This window comes from Phaethon lepturus, unplaced genomic scaffold (assembly GCF_000687285.1).
Source record: "Phaethon lepturus isolate BGI_N335 unplaced genomic scaffold, ASM68728v1 scaffold16597, whole genome shotgun sequence".
NCBI classification, from domain to species: Eukaryota; Metazoa; Chordata; class Aves; order Phaethontiformes; family Phaethontidae; genus Phaethon; species Phaethon lepturus.
Window position 1 is genome coordinate 33,910 of NW_010549948.1, and position 16,818 is coordinate 50,727.

Sequence of the window (16,818 nt, forward strand, 5' to 3'; positions counted from 1 at the left end):
TGAATACGTTTGATGCAAACTTGCGAGTAATTCTGCTGTGGCTAATTAAAAACTTGCTGTGTTAACTTAGCTTGCTAATGCAGCTTCTTATAGACTAAAGATACAAGGAAGTTAGTTTCTAATTAAAGTGAAATCATTATGACTATATGGCCTACAAATGGGATCAAATCAAGAGCTCAGTTAGTTCTGGATCCTCATATAAAGTTTTAATTTACTTAAATCACTTGTGGTTTATTGCTGTGCAATAGGCTGCTCCATGGAATGAGTCAGTGATAGGAGAGGGACCAGTCACTTGCCAAAGGTATTCTCACTGATGGATCGGGACCCTTTTTGCTAGAGTATGTTTAATCTGGTTCATCGGTACCTGAAAGGGTCCTATTAATTCAGCTGTCCTGTGTGCCTGGAAGTAGAGTTTTGTTTGCTGACCAGGCTACTCGGCTATCCCTTCATGAACTGCTAGTACCATGTGCAGTTTCCGCACTGTGTGTTTCGGGTTTTATATTCTTCTGAAGGTGTAAACCAGCATTAAATCTGCTTTGTAATTTGGAACGGCCTGGTTGCTTTGTTGCTACAGTACAAGTTTAGCCTACTCTTAAAAGTTATAAGCCTTAAAGCTGAATTAAGTTTGAGTCTTTGTGCCTTTGAACAATAAAGCATTAGTGTACAATACATGTAATGGGATTTTATGAGATTAATGTGTGAAATTTATTATTTTTTGAATCTATGCGTATACATCCTTAGCCTAAGGGTAAAAGAAATAAATTAGACCTGGTATAATTACAGCATTGTAATTATCTGCTTTGGGATAACAGATTAAATAAAAAGGAAAGGTAATGCTTGAATTCAAGCATACTAAGTATTGAAATGTACATGTAATGCATGTAAATAACTTTTGTCTTTGCTTTGTTATGTGAGATGAAAAATAATGTGACTTCTTAAAATCAGTCTTAATGGAATCTAGCATTGTAACTGCGTTAGGAGTAGGATTATTGTATGGTTTCTGTACTGGGCAGAGGTATGGTTGTGTAATTACTTACCTATGTGCTAAGTGACTAAATAATAAGTAATTATGTAACACATAATATCACACTTTGGCCTGAAAAGACCCCTGGACAGAAATCACTAGGGGCTGGGAGAGCATGCTGGGTACGTAATCGCATTGCGCTTCCCCCACTTCATATGCTCTTCCAGAGGCGTTTGTTGTCGGCCATTGCTGGGGTCAGGATGCTCAGCTGGACAGATGCTGCCTGGTCTCTTGTGGCCACGTAATACGTTAAAGTTCTTTCACCTGCAATCTCATCGCTGAATGTTGCATACTGTAGATGTCTAGTACTTGAGCAATGTGTGCTCAAACCTGTTCTAAAGCTTTTTTTTTTTTTTGACTGGGAAGTGTCACCTTTTTTACCCCAGTGTAGATGTTTGAAAACGATAGTTTTGTAATGTTAATACAGGAACTGATGTTGAGAAAAATCTGTCTGGATACTGGATCTGAGTTAGGGAAGTAGCTGTCAAGCTTAAAAGTAATTTCTAGGATGAAAAAATGAAGATTTTTGGGTATGCAGGAAGTTTTTGTAAGATAGAGCAGGCCTGTACATCTCGCTGTTTTAATTGCTGTTTTGTTTAGTTTGGAAGAATTTGAAATGGCTGTGCAGGGGCGTTTTGGGTTGGGTCCCACACCCCCCCATTCAATCTGAAGTCATTCTATTATAAGTTGTGATATTTAGTTATGCTGCAATGTCTAAACAGTGTCTGTTTAAACTAAATAATCGTATGACTTACATTCTAGCTCGCCTATTGTGTTGTACAGTTCCTGGAAAAAGATACAACTTTAACAGAGCCTGTAAGTGTTTTTCAGTTGAATGTTTTTCTATTTTTAATTTCAACTAAATATTTCAGTCTAACTTGTATAGCAGTGCTATCTGTGTTGTCCTGATTAAAGATCCATAGGCAAGGGCGGGGGGGCGGGGAGAGAGGGGGAAGTTTTTAAATCTAGAACAATTGTCAAGAAGATTCTGGGTTTGAAAGGGCTCTTAACCTGTGACCAAGATAGATAGATAACAAATTTAAATAAAAGTTTGAATGACTGATACCATGCAAATTACCTTGTATGAGAGAGCTTGTAAACAACTGTGTTACCTCCTGGTAAGAACTAAAATTTTAGTATATTTGGTGCCGATGGCTTGTGCCTAGCCACTGCATAAAGTTGAAATATTTTAGGGAATAAACAATCTCAAAATAAAAGTTGGAAGGAATAACAGCACTTTATTCAGGCAGAAGGAACTGAAATTCCAAATGCGATGTTTCTGTTCTGTCTCTTCAGTTATTGGGGTGCCTCTTGGCAGTTACAATACAGGTGCTTCAGGCATCAGTGGCTCTTGCCAGACTGAATCTCCTGTGATACATATTGACAGCTCAGCTAAAAAGGGGTTTGCAGTGCTTCGTGCAAGGGCTTTGGCGATGCCCATAAAGAAGAGTGTGGCTCAGGGCAGTGCAGCTGCTCATGGTGACACAGACTGATGTCGGACCAGCTAGAACAGAAACTGGTTTTAGTTGGACAATCAGAAATCTTTGCTAGGGGGTTGTTGATATTTAAATACTTTATCCCTTTTTGAGACAAAAATGAGGATCTTATGCAAAATCTGACCCTTTCTTCATAGAAAAAAGATAAACAGCTTTGTGGAAACAATGTAGATAGTAGATATTCACAATGGAAGCTTGCCTTTTTGCACAACCACTTAAGTATTGGTGTTCCTCATCAGAAGACAAGTTATTCTGTACATGATGGAAGGTGGTTGACCTGACCATCTATACATTTGCCTAGTATGCTTGAAGCATCTTCTTTCCTCCTGTACTGCAGTGTTGCCAGCTACACTGGTCAATGAGCTTATTTTGTTGGATAGGGTGAGGAGAAGGGGATTGCGTAAGCCTTATTCCTTAAGCCAAGTGATAAAACAACCCAGGCATTTTGACGGTTAAAGTTGACATGAGCAGAAAATGTGTAGTATTACATAAAAACCTGCAACATTGAATGAAGTGACAACATGACAAAGTCAGAACTGCCTGATACGAATTTATGGAACTGTTATGCAGGATCCAAGCCCAAACTCAAGTGAGGAAGGCAGGACTTTTGAAATAGGAGCACCATAGTGCGATTCTGAGACTTCATCTGGACTATAGCGTATACAATTGTCGTTGCCTCTGAATCAGTCAAGATGAATTCAGAATGGAGAAGATACAAGAACTCACTGCAGAGTCACTGCCTGTGCTCGCTTTGGTCATTACTCTGTGTGTATAGTAAAGTTGGCTTTATAAAGGAGTAAAAGTTAATATGATAAGAAGTGACGCTTTAAGAAACTTTCTGAAACGCTTGAAAAGTAAATGTTAACATTTGGGGCAACTGATGAGATAGCATTTGAAATTTTTTTTTGGCTTTAGGTCAAGTAATATTTTAAGAACTCCATGAGAAGGCTGTCTTCACGAGTACCTTACTGTTGTTTTTTTCTGGCAGGAATTGTCACTCAGGGTCAGTTCAGAGGACATTCAATCCGAGCTCTTGTAACTATGGTAGTCTGCCTTAGGTCAGTCCTGATGTTTGCAGAGCTGACAAGAAGAGTTTGTTACCTAACCCTGCTAAGTGCAGTGGCCTTTACGTTGAAGAAATCAGGCTAAACATGCAGTCCTTGTACGTAAGATAAGTTTTCTAGCAGGTACCAACTGTTGCAAGTCACTTTGTGGGAGTTTTGTAGCTCAGGGAAGAATATTAAGAGTTTTGTGTAGTAAGATCAGCAAGATTTCAGATCTGCATTCATGTTGAATATTTATTTGAATGCAATCTTTGAATATAAACATGCATGTATCAGCTTTTTAATACTCCTCTGTAGTCAAGCTGGAAACTGATACTGTGAGAAGCAAGGAATAGTTATCTTGTTGAGGTCTGCACTGTTATATTCAAAACATGGTATTTCTTCATCACGTTGAGAATATGAATCTCTAGCGAAGTATATTCAACACTCTTACAATAACAAGTGCTGGAAACTGGGCTCTGCCAGCTAACTCAAATTTTATGCTTTTGAGACCAGTAAATTCATGCTCCAGTTAGAGGTGCATGGTAGGTTCTCACAGCTTTTCTTTGCCAAATGTGCTTGTCTGAAATTTTTTGGCTTGCTTGCATTCCTCTGGAGGAAGGGAAGGTGTCAGTGGAATGAGCTATTATACCTGTAAGTGTTCGGGTTTGTTCTTTAAAAATACAAAATCTCAATGGTAAATAGTGGAGTCATTCAGTTACGAGCTAATTAATGTAAAATGGCCCAGGGTTTAAAGTGTATTTACATGGACTACTTTAAATTATGAACCTAGAGAAACAAATGTAATTAATTCATGCAAGTCTGACTCCTTGAGAGCCCAGGAGAAGCAAGTGAGTGCAGGACTGACAGATCAGGTAATCGCAGTGAAATGGGGGAGCCCAAAACTTCTCCTCCCCCCTCCCTGTGCCATTTGCCCCAGCTCTTCTGCTCTGTCCGTGGAGGCAGCGAGGTGGCCAGGTCAGCACTGGCTGAGCAGTTCAGGGAGGGAGCTCTGCTTCTCTGGGCCAGGCGGCAACCTTGTTGCCTGCACGGGCTGACCTGGGCCTCCTGCTCCTTCATCAGGTGCTGGCGTTAGTAGTTCAGTTGTCTGCATCTTTCAGCCAGCTAGGTAGAACTGTATGGTCAAGGCTCTGTTAAGGAATCTCTTCTTTCCTTGTAACTTACTTTCGTTTTGTGGATTTGAGCATAGGCTTTACCAGCTGCCTGAGGCTTCTGCATTTGCTTGTTGTCATTTGAAGTGACATTCAGCTTTGTAGTAGCAGGATATGGGAGTATCCTAGGATAAAGACTTGCGGGCACTTAAAAATCATTAACTTTTTCTCTGGAAGGTCACTTTTGATAGTGCACGTAGTTGCGAGTAAAACAGCCAGCTGGGAAGCTGGGAGGATGGGGGGGAATCAACATGGCAAAAACCAAATGTGGAAGATATTCAAATAGTTAAGTAAGTTTTACAGTTGGATACAATCAATTAAATGCTGTTGTATGATAAAATTAGAGATACTTTCCTCAGAATGAAAGCTTATAAGGCTCTGAGAATGTTTCTGCTTTCAAAACATACAATAACTGCTTTTTTTTTTAACCAGTAATTAATTTTGTACTCTAGATGCCATGTCAGATGTGTGTTCCTAGGAGACGGGCCTCCAGCCTTTGTTTGTTGTGTGCTTCCTCCTGGGGGCTGTACTTTCTAATTGTTTCTCAAAAGTTTTTTCCCAGTCTTGTGGAAGATAGTTTCCAGTATAGAGACTGGAATATATGTTCTCTGTAAGTTCACATCTTGTATTTTATTTTTTTAGTTTCCACTCTTAGCATTTCAAATCCTAGAAGAGAGAAGGAAGTGGCGGAGGCCATGGCTCCTCTGTATAGCCCTGTTTGCGCAGTCAGCGTATACCGCTTGCTCTGGGGCTTCAAACTTTGACACCAAGACAGGTGCTCCCCAAAGTGTGGATGAGTAGAAGACAAAAAATAGTCTGGGAAATGTAGCTACAGGGCAGTTAACATCAAAGCATCACAAAATGAAGTTATCCATGTCCTATCAATTAATCTATATAATCAAAGACTTGTGAAGCGTTAAGGGTATAAATTATTCTGATAACTCCAGCAAGATAAATATGTAAATGAGACAGCGCAGTATTGCTTTTCAGTGGAACTACATTTAGCTGTATTCAGTTTTCACTGAACCTCTGGATAAGGAAAAGCATAGTACTTTTTAAATCTTATCAAATATGTAATAGAAACTTGTTCTGCTTTAACCCGTTTGTGTTTTTAATATAGGTAATCAGAGGACTGCTCAAATTTTGGCCAAAAACTTGCAGTCAGAAAGAGGTTGGTTTTGTCTCTTGTTTTTGGTGTCTGCTGTGATGTAAAAATGTGGTGTGGCAGAGTCATATGCCGTACCTCTGCTGTGCTTGTCAAGAGATTGTGCAGAAAACTTGCAGTTCTTCAGGCGCTCACCTTTTGTCATGCAACTCCATGCAATTGTTTTGTATGTCTGTTCTTACCATGGTATTACTATGTTAAAGCTATAATAAGAGTGGCATTCTAATTAAGATATTGTATAGAGAAACAATTTTCTGAGGAAAGTGAGAAGTATTTTAGTGGATACAGACCAGGCTGGAGGTAGTCTCTGCAATGCGATGCAGACTTAGCATTTGAGAGACCGAGTAAGTGTCTGGTAAAGCATACATACATTCTTGTTCCCTAGTATAAAAATAATTTTAAATTGTCTTGGGAAATTAATTTTTTTCTGGTTTCTTCTATGTAAGTCAAGAATCTGTTTTAGGCCACTAGATTCCTGTTGCCTTCCCAGCTTAAGTGGGGTCCCTTAACGCTGTTGTCCCTATTTGAGTGGTGTTAAATTTTTCCGTGCCACCTACCTATTGTTCTGCTGGTTGTAATTTAACACCGGAATTAACTATTTATCACTTCAGAAGCTACTGTGGAGACCTCAGATAATGGTAATCTCTGCAGCCATGCTTGAAGAAATAAAAGTGCTCTAGTGGTTTTTTAACTGTAAAAAGCCATATTCTGCAGAAGGAGCTCTGTGAAGTGTTCAGAGCAACTACATAAAAGAAGAAATCCAGGATGAGAGCTGTAACCTGGTAGCTGAAACCAATGATTGACTTCTTTCAGGCAGCAAAAACCCTGTGGATGTATAATGCTTTGTAATTACCTAGAGTGTTCGTTGCAGGATTAGTGACTAATGTATAAACTGTATTTTGTTTTGTTTCTGTTTACAACGGTGATATAAAACATTCTCATACTTTTTAATACATTTCTTTTATATGAACAGGTAATGTTTTTAGGTGAAATTGAAGAAATCTTAGATGTAATAGAACCGACACAATTCAAAAAAATAGAAGAGCCTTTATTTAAGCAAATATCCAAGTGTGTGTCAAGTTCACATTTTCAGGTAAAAAAAAAAAATAGTATTAAAAAAATAACTTGTAGTAATTTATTTTGTGGCTGTTGACCCCTAGACTTTGTGTTTCAGGTTGCAGAAAGAGCTTTGTACTTCTGGAATAATGAATATATTCTTAGCCTGATTGAGGAGAACATTGATAAAATTCTACCAATTATGTTTGGCAGTTTGTACAAGATCTCCAAAGAACACTGGAATCCGTATGTAATGTTTAACTTTCTCTATAGTACCATAAATAAATTGCCCACTGTTTTGGGTTTGGATTGTAAGCTTGTAAACGTGACTTCATTTTTACTTAAATCACATGGAATCAGTGAGATTATGGGTTCTAAAATGGATGTCACTTTCAGCTATATCGTGCTTTTACTGTTATAGTGGAGACCTGGAATTTCTTGAACAAGGATGAGGAAATTGGAAGATGGTCTTCATGCTGTAATCACATTTGATCTTATGCATTAGTTGAAAATGCAAATTAATATTACTTAGACAAAAAAAATTCCCAAGGGGTGCTTCTGCTGTATTTATGCTTTGCTGTCCTTCAGTACTTCAGATGAACAAAATTTTTTCAGTGTCTCCATCATAGTTATTGCTGCCCAATGAGACAAGAAAGGGAAGAGCTTGGAGAAGAGCAATGCCTACCACTACAAAGGATGGTAGGAATAGAAACGAGCGACTACTTCATTTCACATTTCATGTCACAAGTTAAATATTAGTATTCTTATATCATGTTTGATAGAAGCAGTAGTTATACTGAAATACTAAAAGGCAAATCTGCTTGTGTCCAGCATCCTGAATTGAGCTGCAAGTCAACTTGCAGAATGCAACGCTCGTACAGGCGAAGGCCAGGGTAGGCAGGAGCCTGCAGCAACTCTGAAGTAAATCAGATGTCCTGTTTTAAGCGCTTAGAGGCCCTGAAATTATTCTGAATTTATCTAGATGGTGTGCCTAGTTGCAAATGTTATCAGCTGAGACTGAATATAAATTTTGGAGAACTAGCTCTTGAAGCAGTAATAGTGCTTGGGACCTCAACAAATTTGAAGGATGTCCATCTTGCCCTAGTTGCAGACAGAAGTTGCCCTTTATGTGAAAGCCACAGGACAATTGTATACCTTGAGGATGAGGAGGTTTGGGGAAGAAAGTCTAACCCTTTGGTTTTAATCCATTTTGGAGGGCAGAGGAATGTGCTTATATCCATCTCGCTGTCCGACGCAGACTTAACTACCTGCTCAAAATGAAGCTTTTCCTCTTGGAAAACCAAAACCCCAAATAACAAAAAAAAAAAAAAGAGGTGTGTAGACAGGCTAAGTGTAGTGTGCATTCTGAATGTTTGCAGGGCTTCTGACAAGTAGCTCGGAGACTTCCTAGTGCCACGGCAGACAGTGTCCTGAAAAGGCAAACCTGGTCCTTTGGTTACTTCCTCGGATTTTTCCTTTCACTCATTTTTCAAGGCGACAAGACTGCCCGGCAGCCCTGCTCTGCAACTTAGTCACTGCTGCTGTGGGAAGGTGAATTGCTAGCGAGGGGGAAGATGGGGAAGACAGTTTACCTACTTTTTTTGATTAGCGATATGCTTAATGATCGGCAGCTTTTTAATGTCTAATTTCATTGTTATTTTTGCATTTCTTTGCATAATTAAGAGTGGGTTTAAAGGAGAGAAATGGCACGATACTGAAGATAATTTATTGAAATATGACTGCTTTCACAAAAAGAAGAGTAACACCTAACGTAGAAACATACAGGCATGTCGGACACGGCCAGTATTGCTCAAGCTCTTTAGTTTCTTGAAGAAACTATGGTACTGGAAACCATTACCTGATGTTCTCAGTTCCAGGGCACATGCAGCAAGGCTGTCTACTGCCCAGGAGCGCTTCTGGTAGAGCTTCTAGTAGCTGTATTAAACCACGCGCCTGTGGTTCCTCTGCTGTGTACTTTTGCCCAGTCTTGAAGTTACTAGCCAGAAGTTTTATTTTTCTAGACTCTCATATTTCATGAGTCAGATATTACAAAATTGTTGTTAAAACTCTGTTTATTAAAGGTTAAGGTAATTGAATGGCTTTATAGTACAGCCACAGTACTAGTAATTGTATCCTGTGCAATTACAAGAGTCAGGAATTTAAGGTTAAATAGCCATTTCAAAAAATGTTTAAATATGCATTTTATTAATTTACAGAGGAAATGATAGTAAAGGATTTTGTTTCAGAAACTCGTGACCTTACAGCAGCATCTTAAATAAGAAGCTCAGAGTCCAAATGAGAAACTGGATGCTTGTTTACTGAGGTTAATTTTGCGTTGAGTAATTCTAATGGTTGTGCTCCTTTTCTTCTAGAACGATTGTGGCACTGGTATACAACGTGCTGAAAACCCTGATGGAAATGAACGGCAAGCTTTTTGATGAACTTACAAGCTCATATAAAGCAGAAAGGCAAAGGTACCGATTCTTCTTCCAAATGCACGTTGATGAATACGTATCTAAAATGTACCAGCTGAAAAGAAAACCTCGCTGTTGTGGCTGTGGGGTTCTGTAGTGGAACTGCTCATCACACGCTGGCTGCTGGGTGCCACTTGGGTGAAGCGCCCACGCAGGTGTGTGTCGGTGCTGTGGCGGGTGCTGAAGCCCAGGGAGGCCCCAGCTCCCTGTCCTCCCCAGGCCCAGAGCACGTTCTCCTGCATGGTAAAACTGGGCTCAGCTGCTGCTGCAAGGGGCCGGCTGGTGCTGGCTCTGCTGCCTCAGGGGCTGTTGTATGAAGAAAGCTGAGCTGGAGGACACTTCATAGCTCAGCTAAAACCTCTTTCTCACCCTACTAACCTACTCAGCAGCCCTGCTGGAGTAAGGGAGGCAGGGCATGGCTTATCCTAGGCCAGCTGAGACCACATGCTAAGTCTCCTTCCAGTAATTGTGCTTTTCTCCCCGAAAGATTTGTTTGCATGTGATAAAGAACCTCCTTAGAACTGCAGTCATCTGTGCAAAGCCACTGCAGGAATTGTCAGAGTTTGCTGGAGCAAAGTTATGGTTTCACCACTAATGGTTACCAGTTTGTATGCTCGCTTTTTAACAGAGGAAACTGTAATTGCCTCTAACAATAGCTTTGGAGAAAAGCGTACAAGAGGAATTACTAGATGTAAATTCCAGTTGTTAAGTAACTGCGTCTCCACATTGCACTTAGAACAACACATCTGAAATTGCTACCTCACTCTTTTCTACAGAGAGAAAAAGAAAGAATTGGAACGTGAAGAGTTGTGGAGAAAGCTAGAGGAGTTAAAGCTTAAGAAGGCTATGGCAGAAAAGCAGAACAGCACTCACAGTGTGCTAAATGCACACAACACAAGTGCCAAATAAAAGAAATGACCACCTCTACTCGGCAGATGTACTTTTTTGTACCCTTTTGAAATATAAACAGATTTGGAAAAGAAACCTCATCAGGATAATAAACAGCCAGGTTTTTCCTCTGGCAAATGTAAAGATTTGAATTTAAATACAGCAGTTAAGTGATGTCATTACCACAGCATATTGTAAATTTGTCTAATTATTGATATACTGTCACTTCCAATGTTTCATAGAACTGAATTATCATCCTTAATGAGTGAAATAATTATGGGAGTGGTGAGAATTATGACTTGAATTTTTGATTGTGTTGCACATAGGTGGTATAGTTTGCTATGTACATTTTTTTCCTTGTTTTACATGTGCTTTTCACATTGCTGCATACTTCGGTTAAGGTGATAGAAAAGGCTTCTAGTTGTGCTGTATTTTCTCAAATGAAACCAAGGTAGGCTACCAGTAACTTGAGATACTTGGTGCGTGCCCCTTCCAGCACTGAAAGGAACTCGGATATGGTGCTGTCCTGGAGTTCCTGACTGGATTGAGATTTAGGTGTACAGAAGGCTGACATGAGAATGAGGCCAAGTCAGGAGAGAAAGCCAGCTTGAACAGGTCGGGGTGGTCCGGGCGTCGGACCTGCCACTTGGTGAGTGCCTCTACCCCCTTCTTGCTGCCTCTTGGTCCTGGGCTACTTAGAGATTTCTTCCTGTTACAGCTGAGGATGGAGCTTCTTCCAGAGAGCCCATCAATGATGCTCCTCTTCAGCCCAAGGACTCCCTGCGGAGCAGCGCAGGTCTCCAAGACTACCTTGGGTGTTTCTGCATTAGTTTTAGCATCTCATGGACTGAAGAATGAGACCAAAATTGGGGTGGTGGTGGTTTTTTTTTTTTTTCCTAGTAAGGAAGGAAGTCAACAACTATTTCCTTGTTTTATTTGAAGAAAATGCAGTCTGTTTCTTAAAGGTGGAAAGTTGACAACAGAAGTCTTGTCTGTTTACTTGATCAAGTATTTTTCACATCTTTTATCAGAGTACCATTCCAATCTCTTAAATTGCGGTTGTGTGGAAAACTTTTGTAATGAAAGATCTTTGGGGAATTCAGCAGCATTCAATAAAGTCTTTATGTTTGTATTTAGTGCTGTATATCACATCTTTGTGTTTATAAAAAGACCAGGAGCATTAGAATGGCTTTGAACAGCCTTTTATCTGCACGTTTGAGTAACCCGTGGCTTTTCACCGAGTGGCAAAAGTGTTGGAGGTGCAGGCTGCCGGCGTTTTGTTCTCTGTGAGTAGGGTGAAGGGCTTTGTTTTGTGCTCTGGTGGTCGGAACAGCGGAGGCAAGTGTCCTGGGCTTTTCTTACCCATGGCTGATTTACTGGCATTATTCAAGCAGTTTCTGGGGGAAAAAGTGTCTACTACACTGTTCTGAGTTGACTTTATTACACTTTTGTTGTTTGTTTTTGTCTCTATAGCTGTGTTTCACAGAGGAAGTGGGGAGTAACACTGCCTGAAGGGGCTCACACTTCCAATAGCTCCATCTGATCAAAACCAATTAGTTGCTACACTCTTCATGTCAGTTTTGTATAAAAAGACTACATCATCAGCTGATGAAAGCAGACTCTGCCATGGTAGGTGGCTGCCCAAAATTTGAGGGTGGGGTGGGTGGGAAATCCTTTACTCCTCATGGTGGTTCTTTAAGTACAGAAGCCAGATGCTAAATGCTGTGGGGCGTGCAAGTGTCATGCAGACACAGCTTACCTCAGTTTAGTACTTTGGTGCCTTTTTTTCCATAGAAGAATAAGCCCCCAATTTGAGATACTTTTTTTTTCATCTGTGTAAAGGAAATATAGATTCCCCAACACTTGTGTAATTTAACTCTTACCTTGCAATGGTCCAAAGAACAAATTACTGGCATTTGTAATTGAGATGAGTTGTTCAAAACTTTACAAATATGGACAGCAAGAGTAAGTAATAGAAAAACAAGACAGTAGCTGTAAGAGGCCATTTCAAATTGTGCAACAGTTGCTCTTAGAATCACTCCTATAAAGAAAGGTTTCTTAGCTGGAATCAGCTGACCTGCTCTAGTAACTACGTTTCCTCATTAAAAAAACCATCTTGATAGCTGAGATAGTAGTCAACTTCAGTCACTATATCTATCTATGGGAGCTTATTTTTTTAAAAAAATAGTACATTAAATACTGCAGAAAGGAGTGCATCCTTTATTTAACCACTCCTCCTACCCACCCCTTGGCTGGGGCTATGTTCTCTTCCACCTTACCTTCTCTGACTTCATTAATGAAAAAACAACAAAAAATGCAGTAGGGTACATCAGGTACTGATCAAATTGTTGTTTCTAAACATTTTTGTAAAACCCAAAAATAGCAAAATATGCTAAATAATTTTGCTAAAGAAACACTGGAACAGCAAGGAGTCAAGAAAGCTCAGCTGTCTCTGCCTTACCTGTTGCACAGGCCCTCAGCAGCATCTTTGGGAAAGCAAAGGGCTGTAAGCTGACCAGGGAAGCCGGTAGAATGCTTTCCTACTAGCGTAGGCTGTTACACAGCAAAATCAGCAGGCTTTTTCTTGATATGGATGGTCTAAGTAGGGGTCTTATCATCCCCCTGCTGAGTTTGTCTCACTCCCCACCAGCCCAGCACCTAGGGAGGAAGCAGCTCTCTAACCGTTTGCTTCAACAGTGCAGTGTTTGGTCTTTGCTATTCCCCTCTCATTCAACCTTGTTCGCTTGCTATGGCACTGTGCTAACTACCTGCCTCAGGTGAGGCAGGTACAATATTGGCCCTGCTGGGCCAGAGCCGTTGTTCAGAGATACTGAACATGAAGTGTTGACTGAACAGCACCTGTTCTTGCATCCAGGCATGTTTTTGTCCTGGAAGAGGGTGACCAAGTTAGCTCAGACTATGCCATTTAAATTAAAAGCACTCTGAAGGACCAATGCAGGACTGGTAACTGCATGTGCCTGGCAGGCTGTAACCCCCTCCTGCCCTCACCTGCCTGGTTTAGTAGAGAACCCGTATGCTGCTGCCATTCTGTTTTTCTTTCTACAGCAAGTTGTTGCTCCCTTGTTTAAGACTGTGTTTGATCAGTGTGGTGTCTTGATTTGCTCTGGAAATTAGCTGAAAGTAGTAAGTTTTGTTCCAAAATGCTTCCTTAGAAGGCAAAAGAAAGCATGAGGGGGTACTATTGATATGCTTACTGCTATAATAATAATATATTAATATGCAAAATACGACTTGGTATGCTCCTCTCCTTGCAAGAAAGCCTTCAGAGCTAATGCAGAGCAGTGCACTGCTGCCCTGTAGCCTCCTCAACCCTGAGTGAGGCATTTAGACCAGTAAGGGACTTTCTTCCTTATAAGTAAGTAAAAGACTATGCCACCACAGCACCGTTAGTTAGCATGCATTCTCTAAGCACACTTTCTCTATATAATAATCACATTTAAATGCCAGGCTGATAAAAGTCTATTTTTTACTTCTTTAGCAAAGACTAGGCGGGAGAGGGAAGAGCAACAGCCTGAAACAGACTTTGAACTCAGATGCCCAGGTATCAGTTTGCTTGAGTTTACTTGAGTTGGACTGATCAGGAAGAGATTTTTGTTTTCTACTTCTTGCAGTAATACTCCTGCCTGGACTGCCTCCTGTAAAAGTCCAGCTGAATCTAAGAGCAGGTTGCTTCAAAGAATGTACACAATATCTTATTTGAAATATTTTTTAATATTAAAAGTCAATATACTTTAAATCAAAAAATGACATGTAATAGAATTCCAGTGTATTTTGTTTTAACACATGCTTTGGAGAGGGGAGGCCAGACTGTTTTGTTGAGTGCTTTACCTTCTACTGAACAGTCCAGCAAGTAACTGCTTTACGGCAGCAGATGCAGATCATAGCTCACACAGAAGTTAAAGGGTCTCCTGTAGTGAGAAGCATTCAAAAGCTGTCCCTTCTTTTAGAACTTAACCACTACAGTGTTGACTTTCTGAACATTAGTGAATTCTCTCCTCCTGCCTGGGTGCCCCCATATATTGAGGTAAGCTTGTTAAATTTGGAATAGAAAAGCATGAGTTTGTTAGACCTGTCCTAGAGTTAGCTCCTTTCTGAAGTTCAAAGGCTAGTTCACTAGGCTGTTCATCCAGCCATTGTTTTTCTGAAGAAAACATACCTGGTTTGCATCTTTAAGTGCTGTATTGCTGATTGAAGTTTGTTCCAGTTATTTTCTATCCCTTCTGCTATGAATAGTTAAAAGGCAGTCTTAGTCTCAGTTTATGTGGTTCATTACTTGACTCCTCCTCTTCAGATGTCTCTTTCGGATTTTGATCATCCACTTCACGCTTAACTTGGCAAAGTCTGCTGCCTTAAACAGAGCCAAAAAGATACCACAAAGAAGAGCAATCATGTTCCAGGGATTTGCTGTGATTATCTGAAAGAGATTAAAAATATTATTCAACTCAGCATATGTTACACCTAGTCAATAACAAACAATTGCATTTTTCAAACTGAAGTGTTTTGCAGCATATCGCTTTGTACTGCAGAGGTGGCCTGTGGTGCCTTCTCCACATGTCTGCCTCACACGAAGGTTTTTGATTCCCTCAGGAAGAAAACACTCTGTACTAGCTGCTACATTCCTTTCAGGCTATTTCAGGATAGAATTGTTTAAAACTTTAGAGATACTGTTAAATTGCTAATTTTATCAACTAAATTTGCTACATTATTTAAAGATTTACAAAAACAAGCAGTAACATTGAAGATCTTTCAGAAGACAAAGCTAAAAGAAGCCACTACTGGAAAGCCTTAACAAGACAACACTGTCATGCTAAAGCAGGTTTCGACAGCAGCAACCATTTCTGCAGACCTACAGCAAGTATTTTGTGTTTCTATTTTTAACTACATTTGGTTCAAGAGCAGCTAAGTTTGTTTACAGTTTACAATTCTCTTCACACCTCTAGGCACAAGGATGACTTCTGGGATCTCTGATGAAGCAAGCAGAGCTAGGGTTCAGGCAGCAATATAAAGTAGCACCCAGCTTTTGGGCTCGCCATGGAGTCTGCAACTCTTGATGGTCAGTGTGAGTGCAAGGTCACTTGGTCACCATCCAAGCCAGAAGGTCTGAAAGAGGCTTTCTGTATTTGTTAATCCTCCTAAAAGCAGCAGCACTGTGAACTATGGCCTCTTCAGCAAGAGGAAACAAGCACCTGCAATTCACTGGATGAAGGGCAGCTTTCAGCTGGAAGCCGGCAGAGGTATGAACCCCATCGGGCAGAGAGGAGCGAGAGGTGCTGGGAATAGGACTGTGCTCTCAAGGCCAAGGAGGTGCCTGCACAGAGGCAGGTGCCTTGGCCTCCACACAGACACAGCAGCAGGAGAGCAAAGGACCAACTACCCTGTCCTGCCCTGCACTGTCTGCATTCACACTCTGGTTTTGGGCAATAAAACAAGAATGGTGTAGATTTTGCCGGGATGGGCTTTGGGGGTCAGGGAGGGCCATTTTAAATGCAAAATTTTAAACAGACTGTCCCTGCACACTTTACCATTCAATGTATTTCTAGGGAGGTCAAATGTATCTGACCACCGCTCCTAGAACACTAGGAAAACAAGATCTGTCTGATATGCTTAAAGGACATGTGCCTGCAGCGCACCCCTTTTAAGCACTCCAGGGCCTGACTGTGGTCTTCTCTGGCACATCTTGCAGCTGCAGCATATTGAGCTAAATTTTAAAGGGCTCTTTGTGCATTTGAATGCACCACCAAATTCTAGTCTAATAAAAGATAAAAAATAATTAGGCTATTTTTATTATTCTGATTTAAGCCTAGGTTTCTTGCTTGTCAATTAATTTAAAAAGTCATTAGATTGGTTTATCCAAGCACACTTATTTAAGCAAAAAGTTCAGACTTGACCTGAAGCTACACTTTGCTAGAACACAGGGGATGTGCTTTTTCTTTGCTATATGTACCTCTAGCTGCAAGCAGAGGGCTGAGTGCCACCAAGCCAAGGAAAGGCATCAAATGGTCTTGACCTCCACAGAATATGCATTGCTGGATATAAGGAAGAGCCTAGACTGAAATGTCAGAAGTAACCTCACTGCCTCTGAATTTCTGCTTGGAGTGAGGTAAGAGCCATGAGCATGCACAGTCAGACAACAATTCAAACAGGGACTAGTGTGTTACTCACGTCTTGAACAGTCTGTATAAAAGGGTCTTTCCATTCGAATACCACAAAAAACAGCTGGTCACTTCTTGGTTTAGTTCTCTGGTCAATGTAGTTAACCACACTAGTCTGGGGAGAGGGAAAAAAAACACAAAGCGGCAGGTTACTTTCTTCAGTGGTGGTGTAATGAGTCTTCTGTGCAACAGAAAAGGCTTGTACGTAGGTGAGAAAGGCAGACTGTTTAGGGGCCTCCGATTCAGCCTTCCTCTACCGGGAACAATAGGCTCCCAAAATACAGGAAGGGCAATTTCCTCCCTCTGTCTCATGTTCATATTCTTTCC

The 16,818-nt window shown here is 40.6% G+C and overlaps 2 protein-coding genes across 2 annotated transcripts in view; one reads left to right on the top strand and one right to left on the bottom strand.

Moving 5' to 3' along the window:
- PPP2R5A (protein phosphatase 2, regulatory subunit B', alpha) overlaps positions 1-10,423 on the top strand; it is a 44,326-nt gene extending 33,903 nt beyond the window's left edge. Inside the window, exons 8-13 of the mRNA XM_010290413.1 lie at positions 1,787-1,840; positions 5,856-5,906; positions 6,874-6,993; positions 7,075-7,202; positions 9,329-9,430; positions 10,207-10,423. Of these exons, the coding sequence (XP_010288715.1) occupies positions 1,787-1,840; positions 5,856-5,906; positions 6,874-6,993; positions 7,075-7,202; positions 9,329-9,430; positions 10,207-10,339 (588 nt within the window). The 3' untranslated portion in view covers positions 10,340-10,423. The remainder of the gene's footprint in view (positions 1-1,786; positions 1,841-5,855; positions 5,907-6,873; positions 6,994-7,074; positions 7,203-9,328; positions 9,431-10,206) is intronic.
- Positions 10,424-14,310: 3,887 nt separating this feature from the next.
- TMEM206 (transmembrane protein 206) overlaps positions 14,311-16,818 on the bottom strand; it is a 17,272-nt gene continuing 14,764 nt past the window's right edge. The window contains exons 6-7 of the mRNA XM_010290414.1: positions 16,502-16,606; positions 14,311-14,753 (exon numbers count right to left, since the gene is read on the bottom strand). Coding sequence (XP_010288716.1) covers positions 14,592-14,753; positions 16,502-16,606 — 267 coding nt within the window. The 3' untranslated portion in view covers positions 14,311-14,591. The remainder of the gene's footprint in view (positions 14,754-16,501; positions 16,607-16,818) is intronic.